Source organism: Diadema setosum, assembly GCF_964275005.1.
Source record: "Diadema setosum chromosome 20 unlocalized genomic scaffold, eeDiaSeto1 Scaffold_20_unloc_1, whole genome shotgun sequence".
NCBI lineage: Eukaryota > Metazoa > Echinodermata > Echinoidea > Diadematoida > Diadematidae > Diadema > Diadema setosum.
Genome location: NW_027307649.1, coordinates 40,542 through 66,475, shown reverse-complemented (window position 1 = coordinate 66,475; position 25,934 = coordinate 40,542). Strand labels below are relative to the sequence as shown.

General features: G+C 40.8%; 2 protein-coding genes across 2 annotated transcripts; both read right to left on the bottom strand.

The window, feature by feature from the left end:
• Positions 1 to 1,007: 1,007 nt before the first annotated feature.
• On the bottom strand, positions 1,008 to 25,216 carry LOC140245668 (low-density lipoprotein receptor-related protein 6-like). The gene is made up of 14 exons (XM_072325213.1): positions 25,129 to 25,216; positions 24,040 to 24,123; positions 22,946 to 23,113; positions 22,016 to 22,169; positions 21,016 to 21,150; positions 15,105 to 15,222; positions 14,451 to 14,619; positions 14,013 to 14,129; positions 13,112 to 13,396; positions 12,204 to 12,366; positions 4,152 to 4,279; positions 3,203 to 3,481; positions 2,294 to 2,456; positions 1,008 to 1,664 (listed from the first exon to the last, which is right to left on the bottom strand). The coding sequence occupies exons 1-14, from the start codon at positions 25,214 to 25,216 to the stop codon at positions 1,199 to 1,201; spliced, it is 2,517 nt and encodes an 838-aa protein (XP_072181314.1). The 3' UTR covers positions 1,008 to 1,198.
• On the bottom strand, positions 8,749 to 10,026 carry LOC140245662 (E3 ubiquitin-protein ligase TRIM56-like). Its single transcript, XM_072325209.1, has one exon. It carries the CDS (start codon positions 10,024 to 10,026, stop codon positions 8,749 to 8,751), a length of 1,278 nt encoding a protein of 425 aa, XP_072181310.1.
• Positions 25,217 to 25,934: the final 718 nt, after the last annotated feature.

Below are 25,934 nucleotides of genomic sequence, written 5' to 3'. Positions count from 1 at the left end.
ATAATCTAACTTGGGATTACCCAAGGCGGCTATACTGGCTTTTAAAACTTGCAGGAATATCGTAGTACTGTCACATTTTCCTATTCATTCATCTCAACGCAACAATAACATCATAACATTCTCACTCGCAGCAATAGTCTTTTGGTATAACGCACGTGTTACTCTGCTGTGCTCGTCAGCTTGTGAGGCATGTATCATTCTATGGCGACGAGACTGTGGTGCTGTCTTTACAATCCTCTATGACGTCATTATGTAACGCCGAGACATTAAATGGTAAGGCTGAATGGCTGAATCCAATCATTGATTGGTAATACTACAGTCACACACGGCCGGGTCACAAAACGGATTTGATCCGGGTGAAAATGAGCCGGATTAGTCCCGGAATGGAGGGGAATTTATGCTACAGTCACACTCGGCTGGATTTCGAACCGGGTCCACGAGGAATTAAAACCGTATGGACCCGGTTCGAGCCGTAAATACCCGTATGGACCCGTATCGAACCGTATAAAAATCCGATTTAAATCCTTAACTGAATCCTATTCGACCCCTATCGACTCGTGTCAATCCGCTTCGACCCGTACCAACCCGGATGTAAACCTTGTCATCATCCGTTGCATGAAGGCAATGTGGTATACGGCAAGGGTCCATACAGTTTTACGCTGCGGGTTGCAGCGGGACGATGCGAGTCAATGCTGTTCGAACCGAATCAGTTCGGATATCACTACGGAACAGAAATCCGAGAGAAAATTTTGAACATGACCAAAAAATTTTCGCCGCCGTATCGTAGCCTCCGGAATCCATCAGGAATTGACTCCGGTTACGATGCTGGTCAATGCAGGTCTCTCCGGCTCAAACCAGGTCGATACGGTTTTAATTCCTTATGGACCCGGTTCGAAAGCCGGCCGTGTGTGACAGTAGCATAAAGCACCAGCCACTTGCAGGAAAGACATTTACTAAAAATCAAAGAGTTAGCGCACGCAGCGCGCTGCGTGATCTTCTTACTCTTCATACAAGCTCTTTGCTACAGAAATGTAAACCGTTGCCCGTTGGAGCTACTAGGGGTGCACTCTGAAGCAAACATTCCAATATTTTCCCACTTTTGCGTGGCACAATAGGTGGTTCACTACACCCGTGTAAGACTCTAACTTTTGAGTCTAAAAGAGACTATAAAAAAGAAGAATTAAACAAAAAAGAATAACTATGCATTTGCCACTTCATAAAATGAGTCCGCGTTTTCTGCTTCCGTGGTCCCGGACGGGTTATCTGGCGTCATGTATAAACCTTCCTGCTCAGCGTTGTTTTTCAAGTAAGGCATGTATCCACCCGCCGCATCGACCTGCGCTTTGTTCACCCCGGGCGGCAAGGGGGCCACACCGTCCGGCATGTCGTATATCATTGAAGGGCCTGCCGCGTTCTCGCCGGACTCGAAGGCTGGGTTTTGATGCGATTGCGACGATGACGACGGACCTGCGCCGTTGGCGGTTTGGAGATTGAGCGTCGTGTAAGGGGGAGGCGGCTCCCTCTGGAATGCGTCCAGGTCCATGTACAGCGGATCTCCGTCGGGATGGCCGTCGGGAAGCGGCGGCGGGTCAGCGCATTTTTCGGGGAGAGGTCGGGAGCGGTAGTCGTTCGATCTCTGTCCCTGTCCACCGCTTGCTAACCGTCTGCACAAGTTGAGACGAAGAAAAGAAACTTAACTGTAAAACGTCGTCTCATATAAGTAATTGTCCTTCAATTTCTAAACATCAGTTTTAGTGTAGAAATAAAGAATTCTTAAACTGATCAAATTAATGTTCCAAAGTAGACGTACTTCTTTCAAACTCTCTCACTCTCTCTACACACACACAAAATTTAAAAAAGATCTCGTTAATCTAATTCTTATTTATTTGTGAAAGTGACAATTATTCGACGATTCCAAATGCAAGCGCCACACATCAGCTTGAGTTCTACGCATTTACGCAACATGTCTCGTTTTCTCAATAAGCAAATCAGCTGTACTTGATTTGATTCGTCATGCGTAGCCGCTTAAGAACCATTAAACATCCATGAATGACAACGGGACATATTTCACGTCCCCTCCAGAGGAGGTTGCCAATGAAGACAAAGTGCCTCGCCTACAGGCGCGACAGCTGCAGCCAGGGGAATCGAACCAGCGACCTCGGGTTTAATAGTCCGTTGACTCATACACTGAACCACAACAGTTCCTTACATGCCGACGCGGGCATTTTTATTGACACTGTAAGGATACAGCGAATTGCTCATTTCAAAAAAAAAAATGATAATAATTACTTGCCTGTTTTCTTTCAGCTCTCGAGCACGTTTTGCACAGAGAACGCCCACGACGACAGCGATGATGACAACGACCACGCAGGCCCCCGCGCCGAAGGCGGCGGGGATGGCGTAGTTTCCAGACTGCCCACCATCCACTGCTGTGACAGCCGGTGGTAGAGTCGTAACTGCGATGGAGAGAAAAATAACAATCATGCGTTGATTTGCTCATGACGTCATACACAATCAACAATTTGTAGATTTCAACAAGGATCAATATCGCTTGATGCAATGGTATACTTTCTTGCAGCAAAATCCACACGCAGACGACCAGTATGTGCATGGGCCTGTATACAAGCGCTTGGCCTGCGACAGATCTGAAAATGTAATAGATCTTGGTTCTGCTCTCACATTGATACATGTAGTACTGTATGGTAAAGTGTGAAAAAAAAGTGACTGCTTCATCATTCTGATCCTAGTTCAAATCTTTGAACGCTTTGATTCTAAACCTCTCCGACCAGGCCCTGTCTCTAGTCACACCTCAATAGTCAGCATTCTGACATCCTGTCTACTCAGCAACTTTTAGTACAATAAAAGCGATTTATAGAAATTCACACATGATTATATGAATTGTGTAAGAGACACGAGCAATGTACCATCATCTTTATTGTCAGAGGGTCAAGTGAACAAATAAAATTGCATAACAAAGTCGCTAGCATTTTCACTTTTCAAAAGAGCCCTGTCTGTGAAAACTTCGATTTTGTGTGTTATGTTATAATTCATAATTTTACAGACCAAAGACATTCGTGTATCTTTGCGGTGATTTTCCCGCCTAATGAAATTTGAACATTTGCGATCAAAAGAAACCAAGTATGATTAAAACAGCAACATTACTGCAAAGCAATTTACCACTATAACGTATATGTTCCTTTACCTATTTGGAAGACCTGCGAGGTCGCAATTCCCTGCATGCCGAGCATGACGGAATCGCCCATGGCTTCGGCCAGCGCGTCGTCGGCGAAGCGGTCAATGCGGTAGACGGCGCTCTTGGCCCAGTCCGACCAGTAGACGTAGTCGCCGTGGACCGCGATCCCGTACGGCTGGGAGGGCGACGGGAGCGTCGAGAGGAGAGTCCGCTCGTTGGTCCGGAGGTCGTACATCTCTATCTTGCTGTCGTCGGGGAAGTTTGAGTCGCACCAGTAAAGGATACGAGCTGGAAGACGAGACGGAAGACGACGGTCACTTTTAATTCGGAATCAACGTCTCTTTGATTTAAACGGTGGAGAGCAAACATGAGGAACTGATGCTGCTCAACATAAGAATGATCCATTCTTGAGTCATTTCCACTCCTGATAGAGGTTCGACATCCTTGCCCCCCACCCCACCCCGCTCTCTTACCAACAACCCTCCCATTGTCACGAGCAATGGCATGAAATCATGTCACAAGCCGTGCCCATGTGCCTCGTCATCTCTATACCGATACAGAAATAGTGCGAGAGAATTCTTCTCCCGCTGTTCTCAATTTAGACATTTGTGCCCAGAGGGAGAAGCGTGACGCACTCACAAAACTAGGAACTACCGTGACGTAAGATCCTACCAGTTCGCAAGTCGGCGAGAAATATATTTAGTCTCATGTTTATGAGTTTCAAGGGTGACTGTGGCGTTGAATTGACTAAATCCTTGCGGCGGATATAACTCTCCCTCCAGAGCGATATTAAGAAAATTGATTTTGATTTTTTTTCCCCGCTTATATCATCGGGACATGACTTCGTGATTATCTCTTTCAATATAGTATTAAGAGTACTCGTTACCTCGAAATGTTACACCAAGGAGTAGAGTCTAGTCATAATCAAATATTTGCAGTATATGTGATTGGAACTCACCTTCGGGGTCGATTGTAATCCCGTTCGGGAACATGAGGTTTTCCGTCACCAAAATTTCCCGTCTGGTTCCCGAGCTTGAAGCCTTTTCTATCTTCGGTGAATTACCCCAGTCAGTCCAATAGATGTCTCTGCGATAAACAAAAGCGCACGCATTCTTTTGAATGATAAATCACCATAATTGTATTAACGTGTGTGTGTGTGTCTGTGTGTCTGTCTGCACACTATGTGTGCAAAAGCAAATGCACTCTTAACGAGATGATGAAAATATATTTCAAAAACTAAGAGTAGTTACTCATGCTTCGGAAATATATTATATGTATTATATAAGTATTCTTATCGACATGACACCACACTAATGATTCACGTACATGTATCTATTCACGAATGCAAACAGACGACTAGACACGCATGCAGATGCTATTCCTACCCCTCCTCTCTCTCTCTCTCTTTCTCTCTCTCTTTCTCTCTCTTCAAACATAAGTTTAGATATGTATAATGATAATAATGATAACATATCAATTTATAGACATGTATAATTCTGCGCTGCAAAAGCTTCTGATGTACTTGATGATAGTAAACATTTAAATGAAAAGATGTGTTTTGAGTCGTGATTTAAAGACTGCTACAGTTGGGGATTTCCTGACTTCTAATGGTAGGTCATTCCAGAGTTTGGGAGCTGCACAGGCAAATGCTTTTTCTCCCAATGTTGCTTTTGTTTTACGTGTTGGAATTTGTAATTATGTGTAATATAGATAGATTGATAGATAGATAGATAGATAGATATAGATAGATAGATAGATGAATAAATAAATGAATAAATAAATGAATAGATGAATGTGAAAATTTGTGATCATCTGTAACAAATCACCAGAAATTCCGTCAGCGAGAATGTAGTCTTGCATTGCTTGCCGCGTCTCAAGTCTTTGCTTGGATACGCCTTTATACGGGAAATTTGCGAGCACATGCAGAGAACGCGAACATTCATTGCAAAGTCATCAATATCAATTGTGACTTCCGCATGCATGCTTGGATTGTGTTCAAAAGGAAATGAAATATTCGTGAAGTGATAGTGCTACAACGAATATGCAACTAATTCAAGTCACAGACTAGTTGTGAAGTATGTTTATACCAATTTGAAGAATAGCAGACCCAACCTTTCCATTTTCTTCACAGCATAATGTACTTTTGAAGCATTTTTTAAATCTTGTTAAATTTTGTTTGGTCCCGTTAATTCCACTCTGATAAGCTTTAATAAAGAGGCGTATCCTGTCGCATTTTAGTTTGGATCGCGTGCTATATATAACGTGTCATCATTGTGTCCTTTATAGCTTCTCTGTCTCAACAATGTGTGCAAAAAAAAAATGGCAACTAATTTCAGATCTATCATAGATCCTCGACTTTGTTGAAGCTGACTTATGTCACTGGGTATCACTCTCAATAGATCTCTGGGGAGTTTATCCCGCGTGTGAGATGTGCTACAAGATGACGGGTCGAGTCGCATTAGAATCTCTCAAAATGGTTGCTTTCATGGAGAAAACATAGCATAATTATGTTATAGACTTGGGAATCTCTTCATAAGCAAACAGACATAGCACTATCGGCTCCCAGTTGAACTCACACCTCGAGGTGTCAAAGGCGACGTGTCATCTGCGAAAAAAAAAAATGGTGATTTTTCTTTTTTAATCATTAAAGGGTCTCGTAGTATGTAATGGCTTACCAAAACACGATAAATATCTTATTTTGTTACATGTTGCCACTTATTTCTGTGTAATTATGGTCCTGACCATCTTCCTCAGAGTTTTCGGGACGTGGCTTCGCGCACTCTGTTAACCGTATCACACCAGAAGGCAAGACAAGACTGTCATAACAGACAGCAATGTAGCATTTTAGGTTAGTGGTTTTGGCGGGATTATGAGGAAAGATGGCTCCCGAATGTGCAAAAATGATGTGGCTCGCGTTATATTCTGTAGCAGCTGAAAGCGACGAGTGTTTTCTTTTTTTCCTTCTGACGAGCCTATTTGAAGGGTTTTTGTTCTTGCCCTTACCAGTACTGTGCTTTTATTCGTGTAACTTTGTGCTTTACGGCTCAATGTCCTACACGAAACGGATTATCAGTGTCTAATACCTTGGTATGTGGACGAAATACCTCACACATGCAGTTACAGTGATCTGAAGATATCGTGACAAAGCGCTTAGAGACACGAAGAATGAATGCATTGAAGAATCAAATGCATGTATATAAACGTAGTGACCTTCCTTCATAAATCAATAAACATAGTTGTAGAGTGTGCTGAAGAATTTTCGGACAGAGCCAAAGAAATGAGCGCTTTTCGCAGATTTCGTTTTCGTTTTGTTAAGGGTTTCCTTGTTATTTTATTGAAGATGATCATTATTGTAACGAAATTATGACGGTTTGTCGGGATTTCAATATGTTACTTCATGAACAGAGTGAAGAACACTTTGACGTAAGCTTCGATGCCCTGACGTCGTTGGAATATTTGAAGTGGGTCTATGCGATAATCTAACAACCTAACGCATGACGTTAATTAATGACCTAGCGTTCCACGGCGGATTGAATACAAGGGATCTAGAACTCTGCATACAAGAGTGCAACAATCACCGCAATCTTGACAGTTGTGATAACTATAGGTGTAGGTGTGTAAGTGAGTTTTGTTTTTGTTATAATAGACCGGTTTACTAACATACTCAAACTTTATGCATGCATTGCTGACAATGGTCCTTTTTTAACAATCTAAAAGTTTGCCTGAGGTTTAATTGCAACTAACGTGTGCAAACTTTATTCCAAGTCTTGGAAAGTGTTTTTGAAGTAAAGGTTGATACAAAAGATCGTTACTACGTCAGGAGGGAAGAAACGTCTATACATTGGAATGAATATGTTAGTAAACATTTGGTAAACCGTTTTTCAACGGCCTCTTCTATGTGTACAACGGTTGGACACTCCCTCAAACACACAAACTCCCACAAACTTGTATCACCACACATGTGTATTTCATTGTGTAAACATATGGCTTTATCTATCACCCAGTGTGGGCCCACGCAAGCTCCAAGAATTCCGGGCCAATTGTGCATAAACAATGATAATGGAGCTTACTCTTGCATGGCACATTTTCGCCGTGTTGTGAATGACACGGTGTATGAGCCTATTGTTCCCGGTTCTGTTATATGCAAATCGATAGCGTGACTATGATAATGCCACGTTTTGGCAGATATCTGTAGTGAGATCAAAACAGAACTTTGTCAGATATTGTATTTGCACAGTCTTTTCGATAGCTCTAGATACAAAACCCAGCCTATATTTGTACCTATTATGTACATAAAATGTTATCTATAAACGTTTCATAATTATTCGACTTAATCATCAAAAAGACAAAGCACACACAGTGCACAAAGAATCAGGATCTGCTATTTTGAATAAGTGTGGTCTTTAATGTTTATATTGTAGTTTATAGCATATTGCAGTATAAAACGTGCACATGACAAGTACACTCGCTAATTTCCTTATTCCTGCCCGTTTAAATAAACATTCTGGTCGCTCAGTTTTAGATATTTTGTCGTAATACACTGTGCATTGAAAGACGCTTGTCTAGGAAAATATTTTGAACAATTCTTCTTGGCTTAGAGAAGCGGCTAAAACTTTTGACAAAGATTTATCATAATCAAGAAAACAATCACAAAATTGTAAACATCCAGGAAATGATATGACATTGATGGACTCCTTATTATTTTTGCAATAATGGGGACTCTTCAGTTGTCAGTCACAGACAGAGTCGATACCATAGTGAAATACGATCCATCAGATAAAACAACCACATAATGATCGGAAAAAGAATGTTCAACGAACAATGATTGCCACACTTCCAATCTTCCCTTTACTTGAGACGAAAAAGTTAAGCTTTGACCTTCTTCAAAGAATAGAAATATGAATAAATAAAGACTTATTTTCATAATTCATGGGCGATGACCTCATAACAATTCTCAACGAGTCAGTCGAAAACGATAGGGGTGAGTTTAGATGAAGAGTCCACAGGAAATTATAGTCCGTGCATTCACTTGTCAACGTACCAAAATGAAATGTATTCTATACCATTCACAAACCATAACTTCATATCTAAGTCCACATACTACTTAATAACACTCTGAAATTTTTGCCACTTGGGGTGATAAATACATGACAAGAGATTAAAAAAAAAAGTGAAGGCTTAATTCTATCCACAATCAGCTGTCACTTATCCCAAATGATCCTATGTATCACGTTTCCAGGCAAAGAGTTAACCGCCATGTTAATAAAATGATAAAGACATAATGGTGATTAATATCAGGACGTATTCTAAACTTTCAATATATCAGGACATATTCTAAAAAGCTTCCATGTACGAGTCAATTCTATTTAAGTTTTATTTTTCTCTCATTAGTTGGAACACCCTCGTCAGCCAAAGGCTGCTTTTCAGATTGGTCCACATGTTGGTATGCCACATTGCGACATAAAATAATAGGTATTATGATAATAGTCATCGACTACGTGAACGATTTCACTTCTCCATTCCGACTGTTCTGTACATTACTATGTAAAAACACCCTAGCGTACCACAGAGCGTCTTGTGGAGAGTGGCGGAAACATGGATGTGGTTTGCCGGTGGACACGGCCCGACAACCTGGGCGGGGTTCGCCTCTTGATCCTGTCACTGTCCAGCGGGGAAGCATCGGCCGCCTTGCACGGATCGAGCCTGCCGACTCCCGCCTCGTAGTTTGACGATGTCCAGTCCAGCGGGGTGAACGAGTACCTCTCGAGTTGCCCCGCGTCGGAGTCGATGACCGACAGTTTTCGCATTTCGGTGCGAATGTCTTTCAGCTGGTCGACGAGCGTGCCCTTCGCTGCCAGGATGTCGGCTGAGTTGCCGGTCGCCAGGAATTCATCTGCGTAGCCGTCGATTTTAGCTGCTCGGGCGCGTAATCGCCGAACAGTGGACAGTGCTGTGGTCACTTTACGACAACTTGTCTTCTCCATATCAAGAATGCGCGTATTCAGACCTGCGCGCTTCGCCTCAATCTTTGCGTAGACGGAGGCGATCTCGTTCTGTGCGGACTCGTTGACCTTTGACCTCAGTTCTCGGGCTCTATCCCGGACTTGTTTGAGGCGTTGTTCATACAGTTCGGACAGTTGATCGAAGTTTCGAGGCTCGATTTTGCCTCGTAGCTGCTGGACCTCCTTGCTGAATTCTTCCGTCATGTCATTGATGCTCACGCAGTCGTGATCATCGAGTTCGTGGTGATACAGATCTGCGCATTGTGGACACACTGGTTGACGACATGTCCTGCAATACATAGAAAGCGAGTCGCCATGCTTATTGCATTGTCTCTCGCCTAACCCTTCATCACACCCGAGTACCTCTTGTTCTTTCAGGATCTCATTATTCTGAAACTCCAGGACACCAATAATACGATGACACCGGGTGAGCTTCAGAAGATTATGCGCGCCGACGCATTTATCGCAGATCAGTAGCTGGCAGTCCACGCAGTACGACTTGGCTAGACACACTGCGCCCAGTTCCTTGCAAGACTCACACTGGCAGCCGCCATCGTGAATTTTTGCTTCTATCTTTTCCCGAACCCGTGCCTCCCTCGCCCTCCGCGTGGCGGTCAAGTTTGGAAGCAGCGAATCGATACCCTTGGAGACGCTGGTCACCTCTCGGCACAGCGGGCAGGATACCTTGAGGTTTCGCGTGCAGTGCTCGAGACAACGCGTGCAGAAGGAGTGAAAGCATCGCAGGAACTTGGCGTCCGTCAGTTTGTCCATGCATACGGCACACGTAACATCCTCCTTCTCCATGCTTTCTCTATCAGTGGCTTCCGCCATTTCTATCGCTTATTTCAATCCAGTCACTTAGACCGAGATAGACCCGTTGCAAACATGTGATAGCACTTTTCCAAGCTGGTGTATCATTTCAGTCAACAATCAAGTGTGTAAAGCGAGCTGTCAATCACTTTGGTCAGTTATTGTATAAACATTGTGCGCTTTCTACCGATCCAAATGCTTGCCTTCACCACTTTGTAAAAGACGTCTTACAACTCTGGATGATGACGCGATAAGGATGTTCAAGCAGTAAAGATATCCATTTCCCTGATTAGCTTACAGAAACAATTTGTCTAGATCCTACAACGCCAAGCCCATGAGTAGTGTTTTTCATCGTAACACTGACACGTTAGACCCTATTCTCTCTCTGTCACGAACAACACGTGACATGACGAAATAAATCACAAGAATTTTTCAGTATGCGCAGTCTTCCGCAAACTCGGTTGCTGTTAACCAACCTCACACGCCCCAGCAGAAGAACAATGCAAAAATCAATAATCACCGTAATTTTCTGCCTATAATAATCATGTCAGACAAAAAGCACTGAAGTTTACAGACACGCGGTCGCCCACCACATATGCAAGGGATACCACGACCAAGGTCATTTTGTTTACTATTTTTTGATTGCCTCTGTTCCACTCACACTTCATGATTTCTAAAATGACAATAATATGTTTCTAATTATAAGCAAACGTCACAAATGTTCGCAGTGAGGGATTTCGTTTTGGATTGTTGTTGTTTTTTCACACAAATCTACATTTTACAGAGTCTACAGCCACTGGCAGTGCAACGATTTAACCTCGGAAGAATAGTTTTTTTTTTTCGTTTTCCAGGATTTGCAGCATTCAAGATTCACTGCCTAAGCTCTCATTAGTAAGCACAATCCACATCTTTCTTCTTCTTTTTTACAACCACTTACAATATCTGCTGACTTCGACGTTTATGGAAGTATTATTCCCCGATAACAGCCCATAAAATCTTTGAAGGTTTCCATGGAGGTAGATCATGTAGCAGAGAGGACTTCGCGGTGCACTACGTATTTTTTCTTGGGTATGTATGTGGCCCTTTTACACACCCAAGAAAGAATACGTGGTGCACCCTGAAGCTCTCTACGACGAACTCGGTAACAGCTCCTTGAAGAGAGGCAAGTATAGATAAACAATGAATTATGGGGACGTGATCCACGTTCAACGGCATACCAGGCCAATGAGAGGGTGGATATGCCTGGTTTCGCTTCACCGAGCTCGCGTTATACATCAGTGTTTGACACGTGTATCGCTATCTTTTCAGAAATAATTCTTTAATTGGAAGCAGTTAATTGCTCTACATATCATAACTGTCCATCACAGAAGAGGCAGTCGAACATTTTCCTCCCACTATGCTCGATTTGGTTTGAATGGTTTTACTTGAACTTCGGACAATGGTGGATTGCAGAGGTAGGCTGGGCATACATGGTAAACGTGTTTGTGCTTACTTGGATTTACAATGTACACAATACCGTGAATTTAACAGTTCCGATTCTTGCAGCCATGTTTTGTGTTCATTTTGTATCTTCTAATGTATAAGTTTCTTCCGTCGTAATGTTCTCATAATTATTCCCATTGCTGAATTTGACCTGGTATGTCTTTGTTGCATTCTAAAAATAAAAGCCATATATTTTCATTGATTTTTAAATAGTAGAGCGTAACTGTAAGCTTCCCGAAGGGCTATGATAGGTGATCAATAACACCTCTTGCGACAAGTCTGCGCCAAATTGTGTGCTGATTTTTCTTCCAACACTTTGAAATATTAGAAGTGCTTTTTTCGGGTTTATTCTTGTTTATGTACGTGTACACCAGTGCGAACTTTCAGATTAACCACCGAGATTCCTATTTTCCAAACTTGTAAAAAGTAAATACAATCAACGCACACCACAAGTGACAAATTATTCAGACCGACCCAGTTTCATTGAGCTGAGTAGCCTACAAGCTAGGCGCGCTTTATGATAACTGTCTTATTAAAATCAATTAGATGTCTGTGATGTTGCACCTATTTCAGTCACTTTTTTTTTGCTTGCCAAATAAGATTGATTTACAGGCCTCTGCAATAATCACACCAAGCAACGGCAACCACACAGCAAAATGAGATGAGTATATAGATGCTAATGATACATGATTTCTGTATTATTTTGTTGAGCTTACCCGGTTTGAATGTCGACCACAATACCCCTAGGTTCGTTCAGGCTGCTCTGAATGATCACTTGCCTCCCACTGCCATCCAAATTGGCAACTTCGATGACGTCACGATCTTCGTCTGTCCAATAGATGCGTCGTCTTTCTGGGTCAATCGCCATGCCAACGTGAACTAGGGGAAACAACCAAAAAAAAAAAAAACCAAAAAACATTGCGGTGCATGGAATTGTAATTATAACTGTACTACTATTCTACTACTACTATATACTACTGCGTGCTGCTGCTACTATACTACTACTATACTACTACTATGTGTACTACTACTACTGCTACTACCTACCTACCTTTACCTACTACTAATGCTGCTGCTGCTATACTATTACTACTACTACTACTACTACTACTACTACTACTACTACTACTACTTCTACTACTACCACTAGAGAAACGAACGGTCCGGATAACGAGCCCTATTAACCTATTCATTTTCGGTGAAATGAACCTTCAGAATGATGAACCATTGACCTTCCAGAATAACGAGCAGCAAAAAGACCTTTTCTGCTAAGGACATTTACCATTACAACTAGCCCTTCCCCATTGTACGTTTCAATCTTGTTATCTCAGTCATAATTGTGGTGGATTCATCAGATTCCAAAGTCATATCTAGTCCCAATTCTAGTGAATTGACAGGTACTTGGAAACAAATTGAGTTATTTTTTCCTGAAAATCAAAGATAATTAAACTTCACCTGAAGAGTGACTATTCCTTCCTTAGCCTATATTCTTCCCTCTTGCCCCAACTCCCCCTCCCTCTCTCCCTCTCTCTGTCTGTTTCTATCTATCTATCTATCTATTTATCTGTCTGTCCATCCAACATTCTACCTATCTATCTCTCTATCTCTCGTAGCTGATTTGTACCATTGTTGTCAAAGACGATGGTCTGTATAAAGCTTCCGTCCAGGGCAGCTTTGCTGATGCTACCCGTTGTCAGGTCAGTCCAGTATACGTGCTTATCAACGGGGTCATAGGTCACGGCTATCGGATACTGCAGATTGTCCAGTGGAAGCGCCCTCACGCGTTCGTTGTCGGCACCGTCGCCCCCGAGGCCAGTGTCACCGTCTCCCGTGTCGGTAACGATGGGTACCTGGAAAATCTTCTGTTGGGCGCTGTCGACCACGAGTACAAAGTCGTCCTCGTAAGGAGCTGAGAGCATGACATAAGTTGGTAGCACATGGTGCATTGTAAAAGAAATTTTACTCTTTTTTTTTTAGAAATATCGGCAATAGCTATACTTGATTAGTGCCCTCGGATGGCGCCTCATTATTTGCATTTCAAAAAGAGACCTTTATTACCTATGGTAGTGACGGTATAATGCATCATCTTTGTGATCAAAGTTTCCGATAATTTCTTTACTCAATGGAACGTGCTTTTGTATGGTGTTCGACGTTTCAAAATGGAACGACATCGATTCTATCTAAAAACAACAACAACAACAACAACAACAAACAGAAACGTTTTCCTTGTTGCGTACCGGAAAATAGTGTTTCGTGATTACCACATCTTTTTGACAAGGCTTCCAGGCTGAACGGTCATAACGAAACGACAGAAAATACAAGAACATTAGCAGAAGAGTGTTGAGAGTCTTGCTAGTTCAATCTTTTATGTTCAGCTCCGTATCCTTTAAAAAAAAAAGAAGAAGATTGCAATCACCCAGATTGACATGTAACGAAAGAATAAATGCAGAAGCTAAGAATAATTCTTAGTTGTCAATGACTGAACCTGGTATCCAAGAGAAAGGATTGGCGAAGCTATAGCTTACTCGACTCGCAACTCGTGTCGCTGGCCGTGTAGCCGGATGAACAGCCACACGTCCGCTCGCTGTTCGCTGTGGGGAAACACAGCTGGGTGCATCCGCCATTATTGGTGGAGCACGGACCTGTATCACGGCAAACAAAAGTTTGATGATATCGTCAAGTTGTAGCTTTTGAAGTCACAGAGGTGTTCACTTGTATTAGATAACGACATGTTTGAAATAACAAATGTAAAACGTATCACGACAATAGAAATGAAGCTCTAAAAGACATAATCATGATAGTCAACAATGAATCTGCTTGCTATAGGCCCTGGCTTGATTATCATCTTGAGTTTGTCCAGTGGTTGAAAATCATTGATTTCCAATGTTGAGACCCTTACGAGTCCGTATGAGTCTGTTAGCAGCAGTGGTATATAGTACTCCCATGCAAGAATCTCTACTTACTGCTGATAGTTGGTTGAGTGTCCGCGTCGTCCGCTGTGATTCCGAGTGCGTACCGGTCGTGTTCGATGGCCCTGTACTCCACGGTCTGGTTAGTCTCGCCGACGTCACGAATTGTGGTGATGTATCCCTTAATCGAGCTCGACGTCCAGCTCGTCACGAAGAGATATTCCTGAGAATCAATCATCGGCGGATTACATGATATCTTCATTGCACAGGATCACTTCCTTTTTCTGTTTTTTTTTTAACGCCTTGATTCATTCACTGCATAACCAGTTCAAAAGCGCCGTCTGTACTTAAAAATGACTGAACATAGTACATTCGAAGCTATCGCTGTAATCACATGTTACTTGGTAGTATCAATTTCAATTAGATATCCATAACTTTTCACACACACACACACACACACACATACAAAGATAAGCTTGAAATCATTTCACAATTGCTGGGAAGTCTACGCAATTATGAACGTTTAGTTGGGTCAATTTAACTAGTTGGGTTACTGATTTGCGTATTACAAAAATATGCTCTACAGGGGAAGACACAGTATCTCAACGCAACTATGACGAGTGTAATGTTGATAATACACAGTAATTCTAACCATCCGGAGGGAACTGGAGTTTACTACCATGGCGTATTTCGACATTCCAACATTACCTCTACGAGCACCATGTCGAAGAAGTCGCCGCCGAACTCGTAGTGGACCAGTTGTCGGTCGCTCCCGTCAAGGTTGACGGATGCGATGTTGTCACTTCCACGGTCTGCGAAGAAGAGTCTGGAGATTGTGAAAAGTAGTGAATTTCCAGTGAATATCCGTCTGTCTACTTCTTGACATCTGATATATTCTAGTCATTACAATGGCGTGATGTGTGTGTTCCTCGGAACAATAAGTTGTTATTTATCACTCCAATACTGTGCACTCACGTTATAACGACCACGGTTATAGCGAAATTCTCGTTACAACGAAGCAAAAGTTCAGGTCCCAAAGTAATCATCAATATATCTTTCTGTACTCTACTGTTATGTTATGACGAAATTTCGATATAACGAAAGAAAACCGCCGGTCCCGACGACTTCGGTTTAACTGGGTGCACTGTACTTTTATTTCACTTCCTGTCCACCCACACCTACATTTTCTCCCCTTCTGCATATCTTTTTCTCGTTGCCCTCTCCTTGCTTCTATCTCGTATTATACATTCCTTCTTTCCTCCTTCTCCTTCTCACTTTTCTACCTCTCTTTCTCTTCTGTTTTATTTCCTCCTCTTTAATTTCCTCCTTTACGTCGGTTTGCCCTCCCTAACCTCATCATGTCCTCTCTCTTTATTTCCCTATTCATTCTTCTTTTACTCCTCTTCTTGTACCTTTTCTCGTGTGTTTCGTTTGCTATCTGTTGCCAAATTAATGACGCTTTATTTCGTATTGATTGCTTTCAACTGTGCTCGCCTATGTTTGTGTACAGAGGTGTGCGAATACGCACTGCCTAAATTCACCTCCAAATTCTCTGAAATTTGCGGAATTGAATTGTCAAAGTGAACTCTGAGTTGCACCAACATATTGAAAGAGCACTTCTACTACCACTTGACTGACATCAGACTCATATTTTCATCAGAACTGGCAAGTATTTCAGCAGATATTTGAGCAAGGATGGTACGCACCAGGAACAAACCAGGTACATCGGAAGAAACCCAAACTCTTCATGGGACGGAGCAGGGGACCATCGACTCTGATGTACCGTCAGAAGAAAGTGCTGGTCACCCGAGTGAATCATCAGTCCCAGGCAAAGGAGGTTCAATGTCCCCAGATCTGCTTCAAAAGTCTATTGTAGAAGCTCTCTGCGCTGAAGCCACACAAAAAAGGCTGGTTGACGCTATTGTTGAAGTCATCGTGGAAAGTGTTACGCAATCGGTGTACGAAGCAGTACGGCTTGATCTTGACCAACAAAAGGATGAAATTACGTCACTCACAAAGAAGGTAAACGATCTCAACAAAGAAATCGAGAGGATGAAGAGTACGTGTGAAACGCAGGAACAATACAGCCGGAGAAATTGTCTCCGATTCCATGGAATCCCAGAGAAGGCGAATGAAAACACAGATGACGTCGTTCGAAAGGTCGTCCAGGAGAAGCTTGACATCAACCTTGCGGAGATCGACATCGATCGCAGTCATCGAGTTACCGCAAGATCAGGATCGAGAGCAGATGGAAAGCCACGAGCCATCATCATGAAATTTGCTCGCTACAGTGTTCGACAGCTGATATACAGCAACAGAGCTAAATTGAAAGGGACTCGGATCTACATCCATGAAGATCTCACAAGCCACAGACAAACCCTCGTGAATCTAGCCAACAAGTCTCCAAATGTATCAAAGGTCTACACAACTGACGGTCGGGTCAAAGTGCTGAAGAAGTCTACAGATAGGTGGGTAACTATCACATCGACGAAGCAAATCGAAGAAATTGACTCATAAAAATATGGATTTCCAATGTCTAGTGCTTCCTTTACACCTATGAATGTTGTTTACCCATGCATTTACTGCCACAAATCTGTAAGAAAAAATCAAAAATCAATTCTTTGTACACAATGTTCGAAATGGTCACACGTTAAATGCGGAAATGTCACAGACGATACATTTTATTCATCCGAAGACTGGATATGTAATGTTTGCTACATGAATGAACTTCCAGGATATATAGAAAATTCGGCAGGGGAAGAAATGCATTCATCTATTAAAGATGACGAGTTTTCTGAATGTACACCTCATTATCCTCAGGGAAAAGGTATTAAAATCGCACATCTAAATGTTCGTAGTTTACGGAATAAGAAAGATGATATTCAATTGTTCTTAGAGTCAAACCCATATGATGTTTTTGCTATGACTGAGACGTGGCTTGATAACAACTTTCCCACTGGTTGTCTACATATAAATGGATATGTTTTTGAGAGAAAGGATAGAGCTAATGGAGGAGGTGGTGGTGTCGGATGTTATATCAAAACTAATATCATATATAAGAGAAGAGAAGATTTAGAAGAAAAATCCTTAGAAATAATGTGGATTGAAATTCAAATGAAAAATCATAAACCATATCTTCTTGGTATTGTGTATCGTCCACCGAAGGCCACAACAGATGTGTTTGAAACCATGGAATGTAATTTTGAAAGTGCTTGTACTGTGACAGATAAAGTGTTGATTACAGGAGATATGAATTGTAACATGTTAACAGATAATGTATTGTCACAGAAAGTAACACGCATGTGTGAGGCTTTACAGTTTAACCAACTGATTTCAAAACCAACTCGCATTACTCCATTCAGTAAAACATTGATTGATTTGTTTTTTGTATCACAGTCTCTCGGCTCATTGACAGCTGGTGTTCAATCAGTGGGCATAGGTGACCACTCTTTGATATATGCAATCCTTTCTGAAAAACATGTTAAATTTCATCCTAAAATTTCGAACATGAGATCTTTTCGCAATTTTGACTCTGAAAAGTTCATACGTGATTTATCTTCTGTAAACTGGGAGTGTGTTTTATCAGGCAAAGATGATAACATCGATGCTATGTGGCTGGAGTTCAAAGCAAAGTTTGTTGAACTGTGCGATAAACACGCCCCCTACGTCAGCATAAGAAAGAAGCGTAGTCCCGCACCATGGATAACGAATGAATATCTGATACTTTCAAGAGATAGAGATTATTACAAATCAAAATTTGATTATTGTAAGTCTATTTCTGATACGCGATCTATGCAGCATTTTTGGATAGAATATAAACGCATCCGCAATAAGATAAATAATATGAATAAGAAGTTGAAACGAGAATATTATTGCAATAAATTTCAGAGTGTTATGAATAAGGATTTAAAACAGAAATGGAAGGTCATTAATGATCTTTTGTCGAAAACTAAATGTGAAACAGAATATAAGTTAGAATATGAAGGAAAAGTTGTAGAAAGTAAATATGAAATCGGTAATGTTTTTAATCAGATATTCAATACTGTATCGGATAGAATAAATAGGTCAACCACACGAAACCGAAATCAATGTGATGAGGACAGCTGTCTCCAAGATGTACCTGCAACTGACAGCATATTATCTTTTACGGATATCACAGAAGAATTTGTAATAAAAGAATTAAAAAGTATTGATGTATGTAAAACATATGGTCTTGATGGAGTGCACCCATTATTACTCAAAGTAGCTGCGGAAAGTGTTGTAAAACCATTGACTTATATATTTAATTGTTCCCTTAAAACGGGAAGTATACCAAAAGATTTTAAATCTGCCAAAATAATTCCAATATATAAAAGCGGTGATAAAACATACCCTTTGAATTATAGACCTATATCTGTATTGTCAATAGTAAGTAAGATTTTAGAAAAAGGAATTTATAAACAATTGTATGGATATTTGAATGAACATTCTTTACTTGCCAATAATCAATCCGGGTTTCGACCATTACATTCGACAAATTCTTGTATTCTTGATATAACTGAACATATTTTACAAAATATGAATTCTGGATTTATAACAGGTGGTGTATTTTTAGATCTTCAGAAAGCTTTTGATGTCATACCTCATGATAAACTGTTAAAGAAAATGTGGTTATATGGTATAAAGGGTACAGAATATAGATGGTTCGAGTCATATATTACAGACAGATCTCAATGTGTTTCAGTCGAAGGTATATTGAGTGACTCTCTTTTGGTGAAAACAGGAATCGCCCAAGGTTCCACCCTTGGGCCATTGATTTTCAGCATGTATGTTAATGATATCTGTGAAATGAACTATATTCCATTGACTAAACTCTCATTATATGCTGATGATACTGTAATTTTTTGCAAAGCAAGAACCAAGGAAGAATTACAGATTATATTACAATCTCAGTTTGATATGATAGTTGATTGGATGGATAGAAATGAAATGTATATCAATGTTGACAAAACAAAGGTTATGATATTTGGTTCCATTAAAAAAGTAAGAAATTGTAACATTGATATCATATGTAATAATTTCAGACTCGAAGTTGTAGATAAAATGAAATACCTCGGGGTTATTTTTGATTCTCATATGAAATGGACAAAACATGTTGATAACCTTGTGAGTAAACTTTCATGGGTAACAGTAAATATACGTAGAATTAAAACATATTTGAATCAAAAGAATTTGATTGATTTATATCATACTATGTTCGTCCCTCATTTGGATTACTGTAGCATTATCTGGGGGAATACGACAAAATGTAATATAATAAGATTACAACGCGCTCAAAACAGATATGCTAGAATGATATTAAATGCTGATAGATATACATCAACTGATAATTTATTAAGGTTGCTTAATTGGCAATCAGTGCAACAACGGATTAAATTCAATCATTGTATAATGATGTATAAAATTATCAATAATCGTACACCCATGTATTTAAAGAAACTAATTTCCAATAGACCGATATATTATTATACAAGATATGCTGCACACAATCCTCTTTTTGTTCCGAAACCACGTACAGAATATATGAGGTCAACATTTTCGTATCAAGGCACATTGTATTTTAATATGTTACCTATTCAAGTCCAAACTTCTGTGTCGTTTGAAAATTTTAAGAAACAGAGTAAACGTTTAAGTTTTGATTTTTGATTTTTAATTTCTATATATTTTACCCATCTGAGGTTTTACCCAAACCAAACAGTGATTATTTATTTATGTACGAATCTATGTGTAGTTTTTATATTTAAAGAAATGTAAATATGAGAGTTTGATTTTTGTTTTCATTTTAGCTGAACAAATTCTTGCCGACCGTATTCACCTTTTTTTTTTTTTTTTTTTTTTCTCCCCAAAAACATCTTGCCGCAGCTACTACACTGTATTATCCGGAAAGGGGGGTGGGATGCGGGGTGGGAATAGGGGATAGGGGATAATGGATAGATTGTATTTGTTTGTTTGTTTTTTAAATCATGGGTGATGTTTTACTGGTTATAATAAATGTATATTGTTATCCTGAATGTAAGATGTAAGACGTATTTTAATCTTACATTGTTATACATTTTATTTAACTTATATCATACTCAGTTTTATATTTTGATTGCCATTTTAACTTGTCGTATTTTGTATTGTACTTTATGTAATATATTGTTATAGATTGTAACATTATACTGTATCAAATTTGTTTCGAATTGTGAATTGTATTTCAATGTTTTTATGTAATACAGGGCTCTCTTGTAAAGCAGTTTTATGTACTGAAGAGACTACCCTGTATAAAGAAGACAGAATAAATAAATAATAAATATACCTCGCCTGTACCTTCATCCCTGTTACTCAGGCGGCATAATCCTTTTCCAACAATTTACATAATCCAAAACTATAGTTGTACACACACACACACACACACACACACACCTAATTCGTTCGTATCCAACAGCTGACGCTTTATATAAGCCTTTATTCTTATTCAGTGCATCTTGTGTACGGTTTCAGTTTAAGCGTTCACCTCGTGGTTGAAAAACAACATGCAGATACGAAGATGAATAAAATGAGATAAAATGAAGTGTTACAGTGAAGCAACCATACATACCTGTTCCTGCGGAAGTCGACAGCCAGACCATTCGGGAATTGAATGTTGACGTCAACAATGGCTGTCCTGGAAGATCCGTCCAGCCCAGCTCGCTCGATGCTCGGCAACCCACCGTAATCGGCCCAGAACATTAGCCTGGTGACCAACCAAGCATCCACGGCCGGTGAAGGCAAACCGCATCGGTTAGAAGGAAAATAAAGTAAACGAGGAGACCATGAAATCAAGAGTTAGAAAACGTCAAAATAAAGCAATGCAAAGTATAATCTAAACAAAACTGGGGACTTTTGATGGGTAAACACCACGAGTTCGACACCCACGAGTCATACAACTTACGAGTCATACAACTCACAAGTCATACAGCTCACGAGTCATACAGCTCACGAGTCACACAGCCCATGAGTCATACGACCACGAGACATACAGCGCATGCATGAGCTCGACATTACGCAAATAAGGCACATGAGTCCGACACTAGGCAAACGAGGCCCACGACACCCACGAGTAAGACGCTCATTAGGCCTACATCACGGGGCTCAATGTATGCAGTGACGGTCTCGTGGGCGTGTTTTTTGTTTTTTGTTGTTTTTTTTGTTTTTTGCCTAGTATCGAACTCGTGTGCCTTATTTGTCTAGTGCAGGACTTAATAGACTTATTTGACTGGTGTCGAGCTCATGGGCTGTATGACTCGTGGATGTTAAACCAGTGGACCTTCGTTCATTCAATGTCGAAGTCATTATGTCTCGCCGGTCTCGTGAGGTGACCCCATTTTGATTGACTGACGGGAAGAGAATACAGAGAATATGCAGATGGAAGATAAAAGAAGAAGGATTAATGATGTCTGTAAGGTAATACAGTGTATCTGCGTTTATTCTTTCATTGTATTCATCCATCCATGCCTTCAATCACCAAGCCATGTCCATCCATTTATTCTTGCATCAATCAATCTATCCAGTCATCCATTCATCCATTCACACAATCTTTCCATCCATCCTGGACTCACCCTTCTTCTGGATGGAGCGCGATGCTGCGTGGTTTCCCGACCTCTTCCTGTACGAGTACAGCCCGATGCGATCCGTCGTAGCGAGAGACTGCGATCTGTCGGAACGACTGGTCGGCCGTGTACAGGTTTTTGGCCACCCAGTCAACGGCCATGTCTGGATGAGAGAGCAGAAAACGTTGTGATATAAATTATTTCTGTAATTTTTATCTGAGGAGCTCGTCATTACGCCTTCCAGTCTCTTCGCAGATAAAAGTTCCCCAAAATGATAATGGTAGGGTTTTTTTTTTCCTGTGAATGAATAGCTTCACAGTTAGGCCTATCGAAAAAGTGGAAATTGTAGTGGAAAATTACTTTGTGGTTTTGCGATTTTGTTTTGCGAACCATCGCAGAGTATATCATGATTTATCATGACCTATATCGCAATCATTCAGTTCGCCCCTCCCAGATCAAATATTGTTATCTACTGATATAGGTCCTTCTGTTTGCAGATCAATTATTGATATGATTGCATGATATATGCATTATTGTCTAGCAAAGAGGTTAGGCATGCTCATGCATTCTTCATTGCATTATTATCATCATCCTATCAATAAGGGGCTTTAGATTTTCTCGACGCGGACGTTCAGGGGAAAAAAAATGTTCTGCGATTGCGCAGAATCGCTCATCAAAATCGATCTCGCGTCGTCTGAGTTTTCACTACGCGTTCTAGGCTATTTTTTGTGTCCGCTCAATTCTCGACGCAGAGAGGTACCTGATGCGCTGATCTGGCGGCACCATTTTACTTTTTATAAGTCGCGTCCTCGCGTAATCTAAAGCTACTTTGCAACACGACGCAGGGAGAAAGGAAAACGGCCAATGCAATCGTCGTCCAAACGTCCGCGTCGCGAATCTAAATCACCCTATTGTTTATCTGCATTTCCAGCAACTTACCTTCCACGCTGCCAAATCCGTACAGTATCCTGTCGCCGAGTCCGGCGGGGCGCGTCACTGGGTTGTAGGATCGAATCTCTAGGGTGCCGATGTCGGAGTAGAACATGAGATCGTCTTCCTGGTCGACCGCCACCGCGACGGCATAACTGACATCGTTGAGGAAGCACCCTACGCGACGTGAAAGTCGAAACAAACGTTTTAACATGGTGTGCGCTTTAAATCACAAACACTTAAAGGGTCAATACAGACTATCTTCACATTGACTAGAATACAAATCCATAAGTAAACAGAACAATGAAAGTTTCATTTTAAAGAAATGGTCAATAATGTCAGGAAAGTAGAATTTCTTAGGTTGAAGCGGTTCTACTGAACTATTAGGACGATCGGTTTACAATGTAACATGTACAAATTAGATGAGTCACTGACGTCATCGTTTCAAGTCTCTCATCACATCCGTATTTGAATAAAAATATCATGACGATAATTTTACAGGATAATGACTATAACTAGTTCGAACGTATGGTCTGAGGGTAATCTTAATCATTTACAAATCTAGAATAATTGCAAAATATATACATATATATATTTTTTTATTTACTGTGTATAAGAACAACCAATGTGGCATGGTTGAGTACAAAACTCATTGCGAATTCACCACAAGGTACGTCACGATCACATGACCGAGCAGGTGTGTTCGTTTGCTTGTTTGTTTGTTTGGTTGGTTCATTATTTTGGAGGAATTCTCTATTATTGATGGAACATCTTGTGAGCCGGCTCGTTTACATTAATACTGCAGTAACTTTTATAACTTCTCTTTTTCTGTTGTTTTGGTTGGGCCAATTATCATATATATATCAACAAGAGGCACTTTCTGTCAAATTCTTCATCGTGTATGTTTTAGATTGTGCCAATATAAGTATATAGGTTAATTACTAACATGGAAGTATCATAATCATATTGATATTGACATCTCAAGCGTGACATGCATGAATAAACTACTCGTTGTGGCTAAAAAGAATAAACAAGGAAACGGGAGCACATACATCACAGTATAAGACGATCTTCAATATTCGTGGTTGACTTCCACAGCTTACCTGACAGTACGAGTCCAACATCGAGGGTCCTATTGACGTCATAAGCACATATCCGGTTGACCCTTGACTCGTAAACTAAACCATCTGTTGGCATGAATCAGAGACAGTCAACCCTTAAACGAGACCTTTTTTCGCAGGTTTGGATGAATCACGTACACTGACACAACATTAGTTTCGAGCGATACGAAAATGTTAGAAGCAGCCAAAAAAAAAAAGAGTTTAACATCCCTCCTTAAGGCCCTATATCAAACCAACGCAAAAAAAGACAGTATATACGATGATGAGCCTCAGCACGATGATTGTGATGATGATGATGAGGAGGAGGAGGAGGAGGAGGATGGTGATGATGACGATGATGATGATGATGGTGATGATGATGATGATGATGATGATGGTAATGATGGTGAGGAGGAGGAAGGAGACAAGAGAAAGACGATGGAATAAATAGAAGGTGAAATTAACCAAACAACAATGCTACCCCCCCCCCCCCCATTGCAGGAAAAGAAGAAACTAATAAATTTGAGTTCCGTTAATTTCAACTGTTTGACGTTAACAAAATTTCCAGGTATTTTCCAGAATTTGACTAAGTACTTCAGACTCATCGGAACTTCCTTCACTTGTTGGAAATTATCCCGTAAATAGTTATCGTCAACAATGCAAGGGTCGATCCCCAGTAAATACAGTTTACCATTTTACAGGAAACAAAAATACCACCAAAATGACCACCCTCAGCAATATTCATATCAGAAGCATCTAATTTCTAGGATTTGTATGCCAATTTAAAATGTCTTGAGCCAAAACTAACGTTCATGGTTTTGACTTGTAAAAGCTTTGATTAATACAATAGTATGATGCCAGCTACCATTGGGATGTGCAGATATATTTTGGGGTGGTTTCAAAAGAATTCTCGTTGGAACCGTGATAGGACGGTTAAATTGTAGAATATGTGTTAAATGAAGAAGGTGGCAACAGAAGAGACTTTGCGTGCATCAGAATATGACGACTGCCTTGGTGCATCACCATGACGCACCGTAAGGCAATGAACTTCTGAGAGAAAACGAAGCTATCATTGCGCTACGGTGGACTCACCCGACTTCTTGGCGATGAGCAGAACGTTGATGATGAGAAGAAAGAAAAGTTTCGTCATCTTACCGAGTCCGCTCTTGTCCCATATCATGGTCGATGTGTGTGAGTGCGATTGCGACATTTTGTCAGATATCGTCCGGCCGATCCTTACAGAATTCGCGTAAATTCGCCGACTTGTCCTTTAACCCGCTGCTTCCGATGTATTATGTAGTTACTTTCCTACGTATCTAATGCACAACACACATTCGCTACCCGCGGGCGATGGGTTAAGACGAGCCTTCCCCCTTGCTTCCCAGCAATGTCATTCGAATGACTGTTTCTTAAAGTAACAAATGAAGTTTTCACAAGTTGAGACGATGCAAACTGATATCTGAAGTTGCTTTAATTTTTTGTTTTTCCCCAGCCTATCAGGGTCTATAATTCGTCTTGATATTCCTGGCCCTGTCGCACAATCGATCTTAGATATTGATGGTCTACACACCAATCGCTTCCTCCTTCATAACTTGGTAATGACACGTAATGACTTTTAGCCGCAGCCTGAGAGCAATATTATCGCGATCATGCGTTAATGATTGCATTTCAATAACACCTGTGTAGTCTGCGCACCTGTCGTTGAAACGGCTTTTAGCAATCATGCGACGTGATGGTGTACGAGCTCCTGTGCGATTTCGAGCGGCGACGACGTCAGCTGATTATAGATAGTTTGTTTGGGAATGGAAAATCTTGCTCAATAGGACGTTTCGAGGATTTATATTTAACCAAGCCTCAGTATATATTGTATATATTGCCGAGTGGCTCGCAATATTGCA